The sequence below is a fragment of the Amphimedon queenslandica genome, unplaced genomic scaffold (assembly GCF_000090795.2).
Source record: "Amphimedon queenslandica unplaced genomic scaffold, v1.1 AMPQUscaffold_13268, whole genome shotgun sequence".
NCBI lineage: Eukaryota > Metazoa > Porifera > Demospongiae > Haplosclerida > Niphatidae > Amphimedon > Amphimedon queenslandica.
In genome coordinates this window covers 33,975-52,391 of record NW_003546496.1, presented here as the reverse complement: position 1 = coordinate 52,391, position 18,417 = coordinate 33,975, and the positions used below count along the sequence as shown (strand labels likewise).

At 35.7% G+C, this 18,417-nt stretch overlaps 5 protein-coding genes across 6 annotated transcripts in view; 3 read left to right on the top strand and 2 right to left on the bottom strand.

Moving 5' to 3' along the window:
- The first annotated feature begins 4,707 nt into the window (after window positions 1-4,707).
- On the top strand, window positions 4,708-6,138 carry LOC105313602 (glioma tumor suppressor candidate region gene 2 protein-like). Its single transcript, XM_011407162.2, has 7 exons — window positions 4,708-4,815; window positions 4,979-5,128; window positions 5,183-5,238; window positions 5,489-5,608; window positions 5,743-5,809; window positions 5,888-5,973; window positions 6,019-6,138. Exons 1-7 carry the CDS (start codon window positions 4,780-4,782, stop codon window positions 6,080-6,082), a joined length of 579 nt encoding a protein of 192 aa, XP_011405464.2. The 5' UTR covers window positions 4,708-4,779; the 3' UTR covers window positions 6,083-6,138.
- Window positions 6,139-6,170: 32 nt separating this feature from the next.
- Window positions 6,171-8,991, bottom strand: LOC100635360 (tyrosine-protein kinase Mer-like). The gene is made up of 10 exons (XM_019999439.1): window positions 8,692-8,991; window positions 8,470-8,649; window positions 8,239-8,421; window positions 7,781-7,951; window positions 7,568-7,684; window positions 7,433-7,513; window positions 7,044-7,374; window positions 6,696-6,873; window positions 6,490-6,632; window positions 6,171-6,425 (listed from the first exon to the last, which is right to left on the bottom strand). The coding sequence occupies exons 1-10, from the start codon at window positions 8,897-8,899 to the stop codon at window positions 6,287-6,289; spliced, it is 1,731 nt and encodes a 576-aa protein (XP_019854998.1). The 5' UTR covers window positions 8,900-8,991; the 3' UTR covers window positions 6,171-6,286.
- Window positions 8,992-9,001: 10 nt separating this feature from the next.
- On the bottom strand, window positions 9,002-11,714 carry LOC109583921 (inactive tyrosine-protein kinase transmembrane receptor ROR1-like). Of its 2 annotated transcripts, XM_019999441.1 has the most exons (5): window positions 10,689-11,714; window positions 10,225-10,635; window positions 9,874-10,170; window positions 9,799-9,817; window positions 9,002-9,443 (listed from the first exon to the last, which is right to left on the bottom strand). In XM_019999441.1, the coding sequence occupies exons 1-5, from the start codon at window positions 10,714-10,716 to the stop codon at window positions 9,002-9,004; spliced, it is 1,197 nt and encodes a 398-aa protein (XP_019855000.1). In that variant the 5' UTR covers window positions 10,717-11,714. The 2 variants fall into 2 exon arrangements, with proteins under 2 accessions (XP_019855000.1, XP_019854999.1); XM_019999440.1 differs by having other exon boundaries at window positions 9,874-10,635.
- A 99-nt stretch (window positions 11,715-11,813) lies between these two features.
- Window positions 11,814-16,935, top strand: LOC100635235 (uncharacterized). The gene is made up of 17 exons (XM_019999437.1): window positions 11,814-12,213; window positions 12,473-12,766; window positions 12,933-13,043; window positions 13,142-13,267; window positions 13,404-13,565; window positions 13,757-14,053; window positions 14,242-14,365; window positions 14,484-14,620; window positions 14,768-14,809; window positions 14,856-14,894; window positions 14,951-15,329; window positions 15,541-15,627; window positions 15,727-15,848; window positions 15,930-16,094; window positions 16,150-16,310; window positions 16,492-16,590; window positions 16,720-16,935. Exons 1-17 carry the CDS (start codon window positions 11,829-11,831, stop codon window positions 16,840-16,842), a joined length of 2,853 nt encoding a protein of 950 aa, XP_019854996.1. The 5' UTR covers window positions 11,814-11,828; the 3' UTR covers window positions 16,843-16,935.
- Window positions 16,936-17,174: 239 nt separating this feature from the next.
- Window positions 17,175-18,417, top strand: part of LOC109583908 (uncharacterized) — a 7,889-nt gene continuing 6,646 nt past the window's right edge. The window contains exons 1-4 of the mRNA XM_019999419.1: window positions 17,175-17,265; window positions 17,318-17,596; window positions 17,644-17,937; window positions 18,083-18,190. Of these exons, the coding sequence (XP_019854978.1) occupies window positions 17,208-17,265; window positions 17,318-17,596; window positions 17,644-17,937; window positions 18,083-18,190 (739 nt within the window). The 5' untranslated portion in view covers window positions 17,175-17,207. The remainder of the gene's footprint in view (window positions 17,266-17,317; window positions 17,597-17,643; window positions 17,938-18,082; window positions 18,191-18,417) is intronic.

Below are 18,417 nucleotides of genomic sequence, written 5' to 3'. Positions count from 1 at the left end.
CTTTATGTTACTCATTGGGAATAATCAAATTTTATTCTTGCAGTGAAGTATTAGAGAACATTCCCAATGCAGCATCAGGCTATTATAACATCAGTCAAAGTAATGAGAGTATTGTTAGTGTGTACTGTGATATGGAGGGTAGTAACTGTGATGGTAATGGTGGCTGGATGAGAATAGGATACATTAACATGACAGAACCTGGTGCTACCTGTCCTCAAGGTCTCTACAACTACACATATGAAAACAAAACACTATGTGATAAATCTCATAATTTAGTAACTGGGTGTAGTGCAACATTCTTTTCGGCCATTGGATTGAACTATACTAAAGTCTGTGGACAGGCCAGAGGATATCAGCTTGGAGGTACAGATGGTATTTATCCGAACTATGGAAGCTCTGCAAACATTGATGGTTTTTATGTTGATGGTTTATCAATTACTCATGGAAGCAATCCACGTCAACATATCTGGACTTACGCTGTTGGAATTTATGAAGATGGTAATAGTACAGTTAGTTGTCCCTGTAATACTGGTGCAACAAATACTACACCATCATATGTTGGCAATGATTACTATTGTGAATCAGGAGTAACAAGCTCTACTTTTGTCGCAAATAAATTTTTTCCTGATGACATATTGTGGGACGGTCAGCAATGCGGTTCACGTGAGTCTCCTTGTTGCTCCAATTCTACAATCCCCTGGTTTATTAAAACCTTACCTCAACAGTCAGTTACTAATGATATTGAGCTGAGGATGTGTAGCAGTGGTGGATATCCTAATGAAGCTACTCCAATTGATATTATTGAGATATATATTTGTTGAGTGCATGATATTGAACAATGATACATTAAGTATACTCTGTCATAATGTTACTGCGTAGATCAGAATGTGACTGCTCCACTATATTGTATATTTTGGTAGTAAGTGTTTGTATATTATCAGTTAACTAACAAATATTTTACTTTGATTCAGTCACAGTATAATCATACATTGAATAGTATACCAGAAATATAATTTTACTTTGTATCCTTTTGCTGGTTGCCATATTCCTGTTCACAACTGCAATGATTAGATGTTCCATGTCACTTACTCAAGTGTTCATTTAGGCCAGGTTTTTGATGAAATTATTTTGATTATGAATTGTGAGTTTTGAATTTAATTGCAATTAAAGGTATTACTTTTTGTTGTCTATAATGCATTTCAATCAACAATGAGTTCAAAGAATGCATAGTGATAATGGTGCTAGCATAAACAGCATGGAAAATTGTAGTCATTGAAATACAATGTGTGCGTTATTTGCCCATTGTTTTAATATGCACTCAATCCCAAGCCAACTGTTGTTAGGCAGCTATGAATAAACATGCATCATATTACATACTCTAGAAGGTGTATGTGGATTCAAATTACACTCTTGTTATGCCTTCATCAGGCTCACCCCAATTACTGCTAATAATTATTTGATCCTAATAATTTCCTTATTGATTCTCAGAATTGCTATGCTACATTTTTAAGCCCATTATTTCTAGGCAACTTGTTGTCTCACGCAGAATCTTTATGCCTGCAGGCAACAGATTTAGTTTGATGAGAATGTCTTCACACTACTTTGCTTTTCTTCTCTCCTTCATTGTCCTATTGTATGAAGCTAATGCCTCATCAGGTATGGATCACTGTACTACTGGCTATCATACTCCTTCCCTCTATCACCAGTACTGCTGCTTATCTGCTAATAATGGAAAGAAAATCTATTGGAGAGAAAATAATTCCAACAAATATATCCTGTGTCCAACTGCTGGTTTACCAAAGGCTTTATGTTACTCATTGGGATTAATCAAATTTTATTCTTGCAGTGAAGTATTAGAGAACATTCCCAATGCAGCATCAGGCTATTATAACATCAGTCAAAGTAATGGGAGTATTGTTAGTGTGTACTGTGATATGGAGGGTAGTAAGTGTGATGGTAATGGTGGCTGGATGAGAATAGGATACATTAACATGACAGAACCTGGTGCTACCTGTCCTCAAGGTCTCTACAACTACACATATGGAGGCAAAACACTATGTGATAAATCTCAAGGATTAGGAAATGGATGTAATTCAACATTCTTTTCAGCCATTGGCTTGAACTATACTAAAGTCTGTGGACAGGCCAGAGGATATCAATCTGGAGGCCCAGATGGTATTTATCCGAACCATGGAGTGGGAAGTTCTGACAACATTGATGGTGCTTATGTTGATGGTTTATCAATTACTCATGGAAGCAATCCACGTCAACATATCTGGACTTATGCTGTTGGAACTACTGCAGATAGGACTAATGCATATTCATGTCCCTGTAATGATGGTTCAACAACTACTACACCTTCATATGTTGGTAATGATTACTACTGTGAATCAGGAGCAACAGCCTCCAATATCCTGGGTAGTAAATTTTATCCTGATGACATAATGTGGGACGGTCAGCAGTGTGATTATCTTGAGTCTCCTTGTTGCTCCAGTTCTACAATCCCCTGGTTTATTAAAACCTTACCTCAGTCAGTTACTGATGATATTGAGCTGAGGGTGTGTAGCAATGAGGGATATCCTGATGAAGCTACTCCAATTGATATTATTGAGATATATATTTGTTGAATGCATGATATTGAACAATAATACATTAAGAATACCATATCATATTGTTACTGCATATAGATCAGAATGTGACTTTTTCAATATATTGCATGGTTTGATAGTAATAGTTATCAGTTAGCTAATATAAATACTTACTTTGATTCAGTCATAGTATAATCATACATTGAATAAAGAATAGCCATACACTTTACCAGAAATATAATTTTACTTTGTATCCTTTTGCTGGTTGCCGTATTCCTGTTCACAACTGCAATGATTATGTTGCATGTCACTTGCCCAAGTGTTCATTTTGGCCAGGTTTTTGATGAGATTATTTTAATTATAAATTGTGAGTTTTAATTTAATTGCAATCAAAGGTATTACTTTTTGTTGTCTATAATGCATTTCAATCAACAATGAGTTCAAAGAATGCATAGTGATAATGGTGCTAGCATAAACAGCATGGAAAGTCATTCAAACACAATGTGTGTGTTATTTGCCCATTTTTTAATATGCACTCAATCCCAAGCCAACTGTTGTTAGGCAGCTATAAATAAACATGCATATTACATACTCCAGAAGGTGTATGTGGATTCAAATTACACTCTTGTTATGCCTTCATCAGGCTCACCCCAATTACTGCTAATAATTGTTTGTTCCTAATAATTTCCTTATTGATTCTCTGAATTGCTATGCTACATTTTTAAGCCCATTATTTCTAGGCAACTTGTTGTCTCACGCAGAATCTTTATGCCTGCAGGCAACAGATTTAGTTTGATGAGAATGTCTTCACACTACTTTGCTTTTCTTCTCTCCTTCATTGTCCTATTGTATGAAGCTAATGCCTCATCAGGTATGGGTCACTGTACTACTGGCTATCGTACTCCTTCCCTCTATCACCAGTACTGCTGCTTATCTGCTAATAATGGAAAAGCTTTTAAAATGAATGAAAGTAATTCTTACACATATATTTTCTGTCCAACTGCTGGTCTACCAAAGGCTTTATGTTACTCACTGGGATTAATCAAATTTTATTCTTGCAGTGAAGTATTAGAGAACATTCCCAATGCAGCATCAGGCTATTATAACATCAGTCAAAGTAATGGGAGTATTGTTAGTGTGTACTGTGATATGGAGGGTAGTAACTGTGATGGTAATGGTGGCTGGATGAGAATAGGATACATTAACATGACAGAACCTGGTGCTACCTGTCCTCAAGGTCTCTACAACTACACATATGGAGGCAAAACGCTATGTGATAAATCTCAGGGATTAGGAAATGGATGTAATTCAACATTCTTTTCAGCCATTGGATTGAACTATACTAAAGTCTGTGGACAGGCCAGAGGATATCAGTTTGGAGGTACAGATGGTATTTATCCGAACCGTGAAGGAGGCACTGACAATATTGATGGTGCTTATGTTGATGGTTTATCAATTACTCATGGAAGCAATCCACGTCAACATATCTGGACTTATGTTGTTGGAGTTTTTGAAGATGATACTAGGACAATTAGTTGTCCCTGTAATAATGGTACAAAAGCTACTACACCATCATATGTTGGTAATGATTACTACTGTGAATCAGGAGCACTAAGCTCTACTTTTTTCACAAATGATTTTTTTCCTAATGACACATTGTGGGATGGTCAGCAATGTGATAATCTTGAGTTTCCTTGTTGCTCCAATTCTACAATCCCCTGGTTTATTAAAACCTTACCTCAGTCAGTTACTGATGATATTGAGCTGAGGATGTGTAGCAGTGGTGGATATCCTGATGAAGCTACTCCAATTGATATTATTGAGATATATATTCATTGAGTGCATGATATTGAACAATAATACATTAAGAATAACATGTCATAATGCCCTTGTCTAGATTAGAAATGTACCAGTATTTAATTTGTTGTAGTGTAACAAGCAGTGTATCTTTTTGAAGTGAATTTTTAATGCATTGCCAGCAAGCGAGTTAAAACTTACAAGCAGTTGCTGCAGTTTTGGGCTTCAGCATAATATTCTTTACATTACAGATTATATTCCTCATTTGTAATGTTGTAACCTCATCACTGATCAAATTGATTCCTCCCTCTTTTTTTCGTGACAGCGTCTTCTTCGCAAAGCCAATGCTGATGAGGAAAAGAATTTAAAGAAACTTCAGAAATTGAATTCCAGCATGAAGATGCCACGAATGACGGAAAGAGAGAGAGAGGTATCCTGTTTTTCTATTCTATAGCTATGTATCATTTTTCATGTCTCTGCCTTTTATGGTAAAAATAATTACCGGCAAGAGCACTTGTGGAATTGCTAAAAATTTACCAATCCAAAAGCAGATAGTAACATCTGATTAACTTAATTCATTTCTTAATCAATAGGAGCAATGGATGGTTGAACTGAGTCAAGGTTTAGATGAGGCTTCATCATCTGATGATGATGATGCCATTGATGACATTCCTGTGAATGTCAGACCTCCAGCAAGAAAGACTAACAAGCAAAGAAGGAAGGAGAGGCTCATTAGGAAAACAGTTTAGATGATTGTGCACTTTTTTGAGTGTTATAGTATTGTCTTTGTTTTATAGGCATTGCTTCATAAGGCAATGAAAAGGGAGAAGATGAGAATGAGTGATGTGTACAGGTCAGTCTATAATGTAGGGAATAATAATGATGATGATGATAATAATAATAATAATAATAATAATAATAATAATAATAGTAATAATAATGATGATGATGATGATGATGATAATGATAATAATGTTAGGGCAATAGTTTAGACTCTCAGAATATTTCAATATAAAGAGTGTAATAAATTTTATTAATTACTATTGTAAAATGTAAATGATTTTAAAAAAAGATTATACCTTTCTTCTTTGCATAATTTTTAGAATTAAGTCATTGAAGAAAGAGATCGCTGCTAAGGAGCACATGGTAAAGGAAAAGATGTTGAAGAGATTGCATCAAAAGCAAAGCAAACTTACTGCAACAAGACGCATTGGAAAATACAAGTTAGATATCAGTTTTTATCATTTTCTTAATTGGCAAGAATGCTAACATTTGAATTACATTATTAGCTAGTGATTATTACAATAAATACTGATTGTGACTGCTCTGTATGTTTCTTCTTCTTGTGTTGTATTAGGTATGAGAAACCTCCTGTTGATGTTCAGCTCTCATCAGAGCTTTGTGGCTCATTGAGATTATTACAGGTAAAGAAGGAGTAGAATCTGAAACTTTATATTTTTGATTAATTTTGTTTATTTAAACTATTTTTATTTACCATATAGGGAAGAGGTGACTTTATTACTGACAGATACAAGAGCCTCCAAAAGAGGAACATGGTTGAGCCCAAAGGCCCTCCTATGAAATCAAGGTATATAATATACTGTTAATATATCAATGTGCAATTTTTGTACAGGTATAGGAAGCATCCAAGAGTTAAATGGACTGAAAGCAGGTCATATGAATTAAGAACTTTGTAAGGATTGTCATTAAATTAATTTTTTGATGATGTGAGTTAATTAAAGTAGGCTTGTCACTTTTTAATGGGCGGGTTTGGTCATAGATATTAGAGTAAATGAAAATTTTTAACAAGAAAAATGGCACAATTGCTAATGGAGTACATAAATGAAGAATAAAATACTTAATAAAGTTATAAGTTGCAACGAACATACAGTTTTATCATTTTATACAGTACTAGTATGAACATCTAGATCTAAATAGCCAGCCAATGGCTCGATGAGTGCATTGATTGATGATACTAAATCACTGAACACTGGCCTATCATTGGGAGACTCAGACCAACATGACATCATCAGTGAGTATCTGTAAAAAAAGGAAAAAAAGCAGTAAAATTTAATTGCAAAATAAATGGTTGGTGATTTCATACATTTCTTTTGAACATGCTTCATTATTTGGACTGTACAGTCTCCCACCAGTATTTAATAATTCCACAACTCCTACTGGATCTAGACCAGGATAAGGTACTCTACCAAGACTGAACACTTCCCAGCATAACACACCATAAGACCACTACAGAGAATAGAACATAACAATCTAGATAGGGCATATATTATTTCTTGCAATTTTACTGACCACATCAGATTTTTCAGAGAACAGTCCATCATGAAGGCTTTCTAATGCCATCCATTTCACCGGTAGTTTAATAACAGGTGATGAGTTATTGACTTCCAGTTGTCTGAAGTAGTTTTGAGAATATATTTTTTCTGATAGACCAAAATCGGCTACTTTAATGATACCATTATCATCAATCCTATAAATAATAATATATTTGTGCATGAACAATTTAATTAGGCCACTAATACAATTAGTTAATTTGACTTTGTATTCTTGGAATCTGTTGTATAGTGGGCATCTTACAAACATGGGCAGTTTTTCTGGCTTTACATCCTTTGATTGATTTACACAAGTATTATGCCTTACATGCAGTTTCTAGCAGCCAAATCTCGATGAATGAATCTCTGCAAAGCTAAGTAGCACATTCCATTAGCAACTTGTAAACAAATAGAGAGTAACTGTTTCCTGACATTCAGTATAATATCCTCTTCACTGGTATCAGCTACTGTAAGATTAGCTCTCTCTTTCTTGAGGTAAGACAATAAACTTCCTCTTGACATGAAAGGCATGATAATGTATGGAGCTGGTCCAAGATCAAGACACACACCAATCAGTGGTAGTACATTTAAATTATCGAACGACATCATTATAACGCACTCATCCAGTAGAGAGTCAATATCACTCTTACTGTAGAGACCTGAAATGTAATAATCATGATAATAAAGTTATCCACACAAAATAATGATTATTAATACCTTTTAAAGTCTTGGCAGCAATAGCTTGTGGCATGCGATTTTTTACTGATATCAGCCCACGATACACTATACCAAATTCACCTAAATGTATAAACAATTTTAAATTTTTTAATCACTGATGCAATCCCCACTGACCTCGACCAACAGACTCCAGTATCTTGAGGTTTGACCCTGATATTAAATGCTTTGATAACTGATTGATATAATCAGACGAGATCTCCTTAAGTTGATTAGAAGTATGATTTTCACAATCTATTATAGAGGATACATTATGTCCACATGTTTTTTTTAAGTTTCATGTATTCTAATTGATTTAAAATGTATATTGTTAGAATTAGGTTTACTTACCGAAGGCAATAGATCTAGTAGCCTCATTTGTGACTGGTTTTATTCTTTTTCTCTTCTTTATTATGCAAGCAAAAAAAATCACTAAAAGCACCACCAGAACTCCTACTGTCACAGTGACTATCACCATTGGTATCATATTCATAATAACTCCAAGTCGATCTGAAGATGTTACTAATGAAAAGGTGAGACTGAAGTAAGTGTAATATCATGCACAGAACTAAGGCCAATTACTAGAGAGAAATGATTTCACTGAAAAATAAAGTAGTAAGTAAAGCTATGAAGTATTAATTTTTCAATTTTTATTACAAATTATGATTGTTTATTTCATAGAACTGGTATTCTGCAATGAGTAGGTTGTCCTAATAAATCAGTGCAAACATGTTGCCCACAGTTGAATACATAGATTAGTTAAGGAATTGTGGCAATGGCATTTTACAATTAAGCATAAAATATCTAACCAAGTATTTGGCAAGATGGTGTGTTCCCACTCCAATTGCCATTACTCAAGCAGATCCTTGCAGCAATCCCAATTAAACTATAGCCATCTTTACAACTATATATAGCCGTACTGTTGTAAGTATTTGATGAATAAGAAACAGAGAGTCCTTCATTTGACTCAATCATTAGCTCACTGCAATTGACTATGAAAAAAAACTACGAAATTATTTAAAGTATTATATAATTCTAACCAATTTGACAGTAAGGTGGATTTCCACTCCACTTTCCACTACTCAAGCAGGTCCTTGCAGCAACCCCAACTAAGCTATAGCCATTTTTACAACTATATGTAGCTGTACTGATGTAACTATTTGATGAATAAGAAACAGAGAGTCCTTCATTTGACTCAACCATTAGCTCACTGCAATTGACTATGAAATTATTAAAAGTATTATTTGAAAATAATTACTTACGACACGATGGTATGTTACAGTATTCCCATCTAACACTAGGGTGATTGGTATAGCACCAAGGTCTCTCTCCCAGACCCCCAGGATTCCTACAAGAGTAACCAGCATTTTGAAGCTCTGCAACATAGACAGAGGGTAGCATAGGATGCTTGTGTGGTGTCTGAAGCATCCACAACTGACAGAGGTGGTTTGAGCGGGTGCGAACCTGCATGCCAGTATAGCCGATCCCGTTGCCACGAACACATGAGCCTGTGTCCTCAACCGACTGGACTTGATCTACACAGACAAAGAAGAAACATAAATTGCAGAGATCTCAGTTTACTATTAGCGAATGACCTTTTCTAGAAGCATCATAGCTCAATGGTATACATTCGGGAGCTTCACCGCCTTCACTGGACTGGCACCTACTGATTATTGTCTGGTAGACTGAAGGATACCCTCTTTTTATCCTCTCTGCATCAGCTGAACACTTTCCATGCACAAACTCATTGCAAGCTCTCATGCATATTGGCCTGGGTAGTGGTCTCAAGGGCTGGCGGGCATCGCAATAAGGATAGACTGTGTGACAGAGGAGACTATTAGCCAAATCCTCACACTTCTGATCATTAGTATTGTTCCTGATGTTGGTCATGGCTAGGCTGATGTAGTCCTCTTGACTGTCAGAGGACGTGTTGATATAAATGGGAAGCTGGGTATGCAAATAGCTCCGGCAGAAAGAGCTTGATATCGCAGAGTCTGCAAATTCGCAACGTAAGCTACAATAAAGAGAAGAATACAAGAGTAGCTAATGTCATTATAATGCTAGACAATAATAGTCTGGTCAAGGGAAACCATATATCTCTAACCACAGGCTATGGAAGGGCACAGACAGTGGTTTGCACACTCAGCTAGTTGTCTCCAAGGCCAGACCCATCCAGCCCATCCCCAGCTAACTTGAGGCCACACTTTAAAAACAAAGGCCTCCCAACCATAGTTTTAAAACCAAAGGCCTCCCACGCAGTGTACTCTAGAGAACCACCAACTGACTGACAGGAAGGCAATGTTGTAATACTTTAGTATGTATAGCCAAACCACAAACTATAATTATTAGTATTTTTAATGCACACTTACTCATCTGATGAACGGTATTCTAAAAAATAAAGAAGAAAGGATAATTTATTATGCTAATAATGTGCTCTACCATACCTCTCACTGTAACAATAATTGAGCGTGCTTTATCCACCGTTCTCTTCCCTCCTGGTGGATTGACTTGCATGTTCTGAGCAAGGCAGTAGTACTCACCACTCATGCCAGAGGTTGCATCATTCAAAACAAGAGTGCTGCTACCGTTTTCTCTTCTTTCTGTGACGCTGCCACCATTTGAAGTGACTTTGACCCATCTCACTAAAGGAAGGGGAAACCCTCTAGCTGTGCATTTGACGGTCTCAGATGTCAATTCATCCATTACAACATTCAATAAAGTTTGATCAATGACTGGCGGAGCTATAGACAAGAGACGCACAAAAATGAATTCAGACCTCTCATGAAATGACTTACATTGCCTTCCAAAGTAATAGATGTGAGAGCCAAGAGACCTGTACCTTCCAACCTCCACAACCTTTTTTGGCTGATTAGACACTAGAAATTGATAATAGGTGACATTGTCCAAGAGCTGCAAAAAAAGGTAATCCTGTCGGCCTCCAGGAACGTTTATCCAATTGTCAGCATCCTTGGTGCTAGTACTAGTGTCCCTATCACCAGGGGTGTCATCTACACTCAAGAAATGTTGAATTTTGACTCTCCAGTGTCTGGATCCGGAGCAATATGGGAGGCTTTTAGAGTCCTTCTCTGTAATGTTCCAGGTCAGGTTGACCACCACACTTCCATTGGGAAAGATGAAACGATCAACTATGATATCTTTAACAGTTGGCAAGAAACACTTCTCCACATTTTGTTCATGGGCATAAGCTATTAGAAGAATATCAAACTATAGCTGTAAAATAACTGCATTAAACACTTACTTATCACATGCACAAGATTGTTGGACATTTGATTCGTCTCATTACCTATCTCATTAATAACGCAGCGATACAATCCAATGTATGACGAATCGAATCTGGAAAATGAAAATGCGTATTTGTATGATTTATTCTGATGATCATACGAAGAACTGGTTTTGTAAAAAGAGTCATAATTACTGCTGATGGGTTTGTCAGAAAAGCACACATTGGGTTTGTTTGCTAAGTACACATTGACCTCCGAGAGGCAGTTGGATTGATACACACACTCCTTTTGAAAACTAGCACCAATCGAAAGGAAAACACTACTGTATGTACTTTTGAACTCGAAGGCACAGTCTCTTCCAGACACATGACCTAACAAAGGAAATGAAGCAATCAACAGTGCATTGGAGCATTTTAATGCACACAGGTACCATACACGTATTAGCACCAGATTACACACTACAAGTTGTACAATAAGTGGATTTTCATTAGAAGGCACGCATTACTACAGCACTGTCTGCTACTTACCTGAGCAAAAGCTACAGAAAACGAGAACAGTGATTAATATCGCGGAGGTTAAGGATATCATGTGAAGACCACGTACAGACACAGCCGAAGAATTTCTTTTCTTGGATAAGCTTTGAGGCTGAGCTTTGGTCTCTATAAGCCAGCATAATTATATGAGGTATGGGTGGAGTTGAGGTTGCAGAAGAAAATTTTGGCTAGTGCTTATTATTATTATTATTATTATTATTATTATTATTATTATTATTATTATTATTATTATTATTATTATTATTATTATTATTATTATTATTATTATTATTGGAAGACCTATTTTGAAAACACTACTGGAATACAATCCTTGGATGCAAATTGATTGTCTGATAAAAATTATTGAGAATTAAAACTGAATAATGGGGGAAAATATTAAGAATTTCTAGAAAGAATAAATGGGAAAATTTATTAGCACGATAACCGCGCCCCCTAACAGGAAGCAATGGCCTCCAGCAACTTTTATAGCAAGCTCTAACTTTCCCAAATCAAGTTCAATGCAAGAATGCAACTAGGAATAGTCTATTTGGATAGTTTACATTAAAAATAAGCAATGCTCTCAATTTTCATTTTTGCGTGCAAGCCTCCCTGCATGCATGTTTGATGATGGAATTAATTAAAGTGGGCGTGTCCCGTTTTGATGGGCGGGTTTGGTTGCTGACTCAGCATTTCATTTCAGTGATTTCACACAAAATGGCTAAGTTGAAGGACGTTAGTAAAGAGACTCTGAAGAAGGCTTCTCGTTATATGGACGAGTTACATGACGGGGAAGATGAAGTATGGAGGTTGTTTATTGGCGCTATGAGTCAAAAGATATACACTGAGGCCCAGATTGAGACTTTTGCTGAAGAGAATTTAAAGCCTCGAGGGAGTCCATCCTCAGCACTGGTAGCAGACCTGAGCCGTAGAAACATGACACTGGACGAGTTTCTGAGAATAAGCAAAAAGATAAAATGTAAAAAAATAGTCAACCTCTTCCTCCAGACAAGTGAGTATAGCAATTACAATAGTTTTTAAAAAGATCACATTAAACTTGGAATTATTTTGCTTATTGACTGACCGAAGTCTTATTTTTTATCGTCTTTTACCAATAAATGTAGCATTGCTGACTTGTTAGTTAAGATACTTTTATTGTTATTTTTGAGACCACTTTGCATGTACAGGTGTATTCAATGTACATTGATTCTACACGTACATGTATATCAACTTGTATGTGTATTATAATTTTTCTTTTTTTATTACTTTAGCTGTACCAGTCATAACACAGCAACCTCAGAAAACACTCTCTGTAACGAAAGGAAAGGACCTCTTCCTCTCATGTATTGCCGAATGCAAGCCTCCTTCTCCAGACTATCAGTGGTACTTCAATGACAACCCACTGCTGAACGAGACCTCACCAACTCTCAGTATCAGTAACTGTAACGCCTCACATACTGGTTTCTACCATTGTGTTGTCAGTAATCCATGCATTGATGATTATAACCAGTCCCGTGTACCATCAGGTCGTTGTAGAGTTGAAATACTTAATGTCCCTATTCAAGGTGAGAGAGAGAGAGAGAGGTGGTTGGATAACTTCACTTTTAATGGTATTTTGTCTTTTGTGTGGTTATAGTACATAATACATGTATATACTCTTTCTATACTTGGATTTTTTCTTGATGTTATGCTCTTGATTTTCTCAATTACTTATTTGTGTTTATTTTTCAGAGAATGTTGCCCCTCAATTTCCGGACGATGTGAGTCAACTCAGTCAAGTAACTAACAGAGACATAAGAAGTAGCAGTGTTTGTAGCATAACATCAAGAAGTGCCATCCCAAGTAAGACGTACACCTACTAGAACACATATATCTATTTTATATTAATTATTATTATGCATGTATAAAGGCTACTGCTTTAATTTTTATTGTATTTTCAGGTCAGGAAGATGTTGAGATTACTACCCATCCAAGTGACACTACTTGTCGTTATTATGAAGAATTTGAGCTGAAATGTTCTGCTAAGAGCAAATCAGGAAAGAACATTACCTTCCAGTGGCTATCAAGTAAGAGCCTTTTTTAGTTTCTCTCTCCTTTTGTCTCTTTTTCATTTCTATTTCTTCTTTCTTTCCTCTCTTTTTTACTAATCTTTTTTAATTTTAATTTGCATAGTATTATTTTAATGACTGATATACTCTTTAGGACGTACACAAATACAAGAAGATCACTTGAGTACCAGTCAAGGTACATCTGTTCTAAAGAAGAAGTCAAAGGAAGAGCACATTATGGATATTCAGTGTCGTGTCTCATCCAATGGAACTGATTGGGTGACCTCTAACAGAGCAAAAGTTGTGATCCATTTTGGTAAATAAGTTATTGGCATAATAAATAGATGCATACATTTCAAAAAATAGTTTTGGGGCATAATGTGGGGCAGTACTATTGCCAAATGCTTTAGCCATTTTATTTCTCATTTTACCATACGTTTATTCAATAGAGCAAATGAATTCTAACTTTTAATGAATAAATAAAATGAGCAAATCTTCTTATTTTAGTGTGGTTTGTGGAGCAGCCTCGTGACTTTCATGGATATAATGGAAGAGAGGGAACACTCGAGTGTAAAGCAGCTGGTATGGAGCCTATAGAGTACCTCTGGCTTAAGAATGAGAACGGGAAGAACACAAGGTTGTCAGAAAAACCTGGCATCTGCATTAAGAAGGAAGAGGGGTTTCTCTTTTTTGACTCGCTAGATGCGGAGCACTGGGGCTACTATAAATGTCAGGCTCAGAATGATGTTCACTTTGCATCCTCTGAAACTGTCAAGGTCTCTTGTGAGCCATACAGAGAGAAAGGTAAGAGGAAAATACATTGATTATACACGTACTACGAGTTATTCCTAATTTTAAGAAAAATTTAGCTAACTTAAACTTGCCTGTACTTAAGCAAATAGAAATTATTCATGCATGTACGTCTAATTTGTTATAATGCTAATCTAAATTTTTTGAATATTATCTGTTTTTTTACACTTCTCCATTATCAGGATACATTGCTGTGCAGCCTTCTTCACATGTTTGTTTGATGGAGTCTTCTATCACTTTGTACTGTGAAGCAGTTTCACCACAACCAGTCACCTACCAATGGTATCTGAACAATAACATAATAGCGTACGTAAGAAATAAAGCATTATTTTTACTATTTCTATTATTATTATTATTATTATTATTATTATTATTATTATTATTGTTGTTATTGTTGTTGTTATTATTGTTGTTACTTTTAAAGGAATGAGAATCAAGATGCACTGGTATTGGCTCCGATCAATAAACGTCATTTTGGTACATATCACTGCATTGTTAAAAGTGACCAGGATTCCATTCAATCAGAATTGGCAATAGTATCAGAAGGAGTTCCTTTTAATGGTGAGCTGATCAGTAATGGATACCAATTGAAATTTGATTTTAAAAGTTGCTTTAAAGTCTCTGTACTATAGTACTGAGACTTTGACCAAATTTTACCAAACGTACAAATTTTATTAAATTTTATTGTGGCGATTGTGTATAATGTAGATACAAAGTCTTGGACAAAAATACAAGCTGAACAAGATGAAGGTGAGTAGCATTTTAAATTTAAAATTATGTTAATAATAATTTATAGCCGAACGTACATTTCAAACTGCTGATAAAATATTTTATGGTGAGTTATTATGATGCTTGTTATCGATCACAAATGCAATGTACATCATTATTCAGCTAGAGAAAAGGTTGCCCTATTGATTGGTAATGAGAAGTACTCCTATGTACGACAGCTCAATAGTCCCCACTCCGACGTTGATGAGTTATCTAAAACGCTTACCAGTCTCAATTTCAAAGTCTTCTCCTTCACCGATCTCAAATTTAAGGAGATTATGCACGTCCTTGACGTCTTTGTGAGGCTCCTTGACTCCGGAGTCTATTGCCTGTTCTATTACTCTGGTCACGGGTTCAGGCTCCAGAATGTTGATTACATAATGCCCATAGATGTATCCAGTGGCCTTAACTATGACGATTGCATACCTGTCAATCAGATCTCTTATCGTCTGCAACAGACAAAATGTAAAGTCATCATGCTTTTGGATTGCTGTCGGGAAAAGTTAGTAATTTCAAGAAATACTTTATAACTGTTTTTGTTTGTGTAGGCTTTATGCATTTAAAAATTTAAATAATATGGAATGGAAATTTTTTGAATTTAAAAGTGTGTGTGTGTGTGTGTGTGTGTGTGTTTGTGCATAAAAATTACAAAGAAGCATGATCCATAAAGTTGTTACATGAGAGTAGTCTAGTGATATAGTTATTCTTAATAGGTTCGTTGAAACTGATTCAACAACACCTTTGAAACCTTCGGCAGATAAGAGCTGTCCTTTCCATAATATCTGCACCATATGGTCATGGTAAGGATCCACGCATAAATTCACTGTCAGTACAGTTACAAATTACAATAGCCCAATTCTATAATGTGTTATTTATTATCATTTATGATTGTTCTTTAGTTCAGATAGTCAACCAGCTTACGAGAGGAAGAGTGAGGATTGCTCTGTTTTCAATCGAGCCTTAAGGAAAGCACTGACTGAAAAGAAAAAAGTTAACGACTTCTCTGGAGAAATAAAAAAATGTAAGAGAAATGAATACAGAGTGGAGAAGAATCATAAATATAGTTTTTACAGTTGATTAGCATAATTATTATTTTTTAAAGATATGGAGGAGCATGCTCATGCTAAAAGTGGTAAACCGTTTCAGCGTCCGTCCACTCTCATTAATTTTTCTCCTTCTGAAATAACCCTCCACGAAAACATCATGTTTGATTGGAAGACATCAAATGCCACCATGCGTATCAGAGAATGGCATAAGAGAATACACAGTAGGTCACACCATATATTAGCTTTATTGCAATTTCCATCATCTTTTGTACTTAGATATTGCTCCAGTTACTATTGGTGAAGAAGAACTGCCAGGCATACAGTCTGGTGAAGTCAGATTTGAGTTTATAAGGACCAATGTCCTTAAAGTTACTGTCAAACTAACGAAAAGGCATAGTTTCCCAGGGGAGGCTACTTATAATGTAACGCTGACTGAGGTGAGCTCTAGTGTTGCTATTTGGGGAGTGCAAGTACTGAGCTTAATAACTATGAATTTTTTTAATTTTACATGTACTGTATATACAGCACAACACCAACTCACTACATGTAGTTGCTGCATGTGGATAAATCATTATTGCAGTAACATAATTTCACTATGTTTTCTCTTTATTATGCTAGAGCTGCCAAGGTTTAGCTTTGGAGACTGTTTCTAGTGAGAACCTGACAAGAACTCGTTTGAAAATCGAGTCGATCATCACGTCCTGGCAAAATTTGCAAGTACGTACATTTTCGTGCTTTGAAAAATAACTGGTTATTTTGTGGTTGATGGTAAACCGTACCCATATAAATTATTTATATGGTGATATTTTTTGACTTGATTGTTAATGTCATGTCATTTTGATGTAGGAAACCCCAGTGAGAATAATTTCAATTAATTTTTTATCGTCAGCTGGAACATCAAGTGGAATGCAGCTAAGCTATTGTCCAGTCATTAACGCCGAGACATATTGGTCATTCAGTAACAATTAATAATAACAAGAGTATACTAAATAATGACAATAATAACATACTGTTTTAAATTTTTTTTGTAAAATAAAATGCTGCAATGAGTGGTTCAAATCATGTCAATGATACAATGACCTGCTAGGTCTAGCAACTACTGCTACTACTTTTTTCTGGACCCTGTATTCTATGCATTTGCTCATACATGTACTTGTATCATCTATGAAAAATAGATACTGCTTGTATGTTTTAATATAAAAAACAGATAAATTGATCAATTTTTTCTTCTTGGATTTCCTGCCTGCATTCATACTAATTAGATAATATTTCATGTAGTATATTATCTATGCTGCATTCCTGCTATTCTACAGCCCCTCCCTCAGCCCCTTGAAATGGCTGATTCCAAAGTCAGCCATTCCTCAAAGCTTTTCTCTTCTCATTTGTCTATTGGTAAGCAGTAACTTATATATCTAGATAGAATCTGTTGCTCTATTCTCTTTAGATCAACTTGTAGATGTCATTGATTTGTTAAAGAGGTCAGGGTATCCTGAAACAAGATGGCAAGATCTGGGACTGAGACTAGGACTACACAAGAACACACTGGACGCCATTGAAAGGAATCACCCTGGTGATGTAACTCGCTGTTTGACTGAATGTCTGTCTAAGTGGTTACGTAAAGCAGACAATGTAAATAGTAAAGGAGGAGCTACCTTTGACTCACTGTCAAATGCTCTTAGATCAATGGATGAAACTGCTGTAGCTGACAAGTTAGATGAAGAGAGTAAGTTATTATAATGTATTGTCAATAATTTCATGTTGTAACTATAGGATGTAATGCTATGGCTACTTGTATTTTTGACACTCATTGCCATAACCTCTCACAGTCTCTCTGTGATCCAGTCAGTGTAGCATGGATGCTGTATGGAGAGCGTGTGTTAGTAAAACAAGCAGTGACTAGTGTTGAATCAGGTAGTCCATTTATTCCTAAACAACGTGAAGCACTGTTAGATGCTCTGAAAGAAGTTATTCAGTTGAATTATAAGAACCTGCAAACATTGGCTATTGTTCTTTGCAAGTTTCCTCGTAATATGCCACTAGGAGAAGCAATGCACACAGACTATGGTATGTATTATGGTCACACTTACTCAATGAACTAGTTGTGGGCAAATATGATTATTTAAATGTTAGTTAGTGTATTGATTAGAAGGGACAAACTATTGAATTTGCAAAGTCACTTATGCTTATTAATATTTCATTATTTTTTTAGAGAAATGTTTTCCAAGCAGTGATGAGTTTATTAAGGTTAAAGTTGAAGAAGGTGGTTCAAGTACTGGAACAGCTTCATCTACTGATTCTGTTTTATCAACCTCCACTGGTGTGTACATGTATATCATTTTTGTTTAGGCCTGGTTTTTGTAAAGAGTCTAGCCAAATTATTATTTCCTTGTCAGAGATTCTTTCATGATTTTAACCAAGAGGGGGAGGCAAAAATCACTAGATGTGGTTTATTATTGGTATACATGCAAATGAGTTGTAGTAGCATTTTATTATGAATTTTTAAAGTTGCTCATAAATTGAGCCGAAGTCCCTGTACTGTAGTGA

Excerpts from the sequence above, each read along its gene's own strand:
- LOC105313602 (XM_011407162.2), top strand. The coding sequence starts at position 4,780 with ATGAAGATGCCACGAATGACGGAAAGAGAGAGAGAG. Across the intron at positions 5,129-5,182 it reads AGAGGCTCATTAGGAAAACA|GCATTGCTTCATAAGGCAAT; the intron begins GTTTAGATGATT and ends TTTGTTTTATAG. Across the intron at positions 5,810-5,887 it reads GCTCATTGAGATTATTACAG|GGAAGAGGTGACTTTATTAC; the intron begins GTAAAGAAGGAG and ends TTTACCATATAG.
- LOC100635360 (XM_019999439.1), bottom strand. The coding sequence starts at position 8,899 with ATGCAGGTTCGCACCCGCTCAAACCACCTCTGTCAGTTGTGGATGCTT. Across the intron at positions 7,375-7,432 it reads TGCTGCCAAGACTTTAAAAG|GTCTCTACAGTAAGAGTGAT; the intron begins GTATTAATAATC and ends ATTACATTTCAG. Across the intron at positions 6,874-7,043 it reads TTGGCTGCTAGAAACTGCAT|GATTGATGATAATGGTATCA; the intron begins GTAAGGCATAAT and ends TATTATTTATAG.
- LOC109583921 (XM_019999440.1), bottom strand. The coding sequence starts at position 10,716 with ATGTCCAACAATCTTGTGCATGTGATAA. Across the intron at positions 10,636-10,688 it reads CAATCTTGTGCATGTGATAA|CTTATGCCCATGAACAAAAT; the intron begins GTAAGTGTTTAA and ends TTCTTCTAATAG.
- LOC100635235 (XM_019999437.1), top strand. The coding sequence starts at position 11,829 with ATGATGGAATTAATTAAAGTGGGCGTGTCCCGTTTTGATGGGCGGGTT. Across the intron at positions 12,214-12,472 it reads CAACCTCTTCCTCCAGACAA|CTGTACCAGTCATAACACAG; the intron begins GTGAGTATAGCA and ends TTATTACTTTAG. Across the intron at positions 14,054-14,241 it reads TGAGCCATACAGAGAGAAAG|GATACATTGCTGTGCAGCCT; the intron begins GTAAGAGGAAAA and ends CTCCATTATCAG.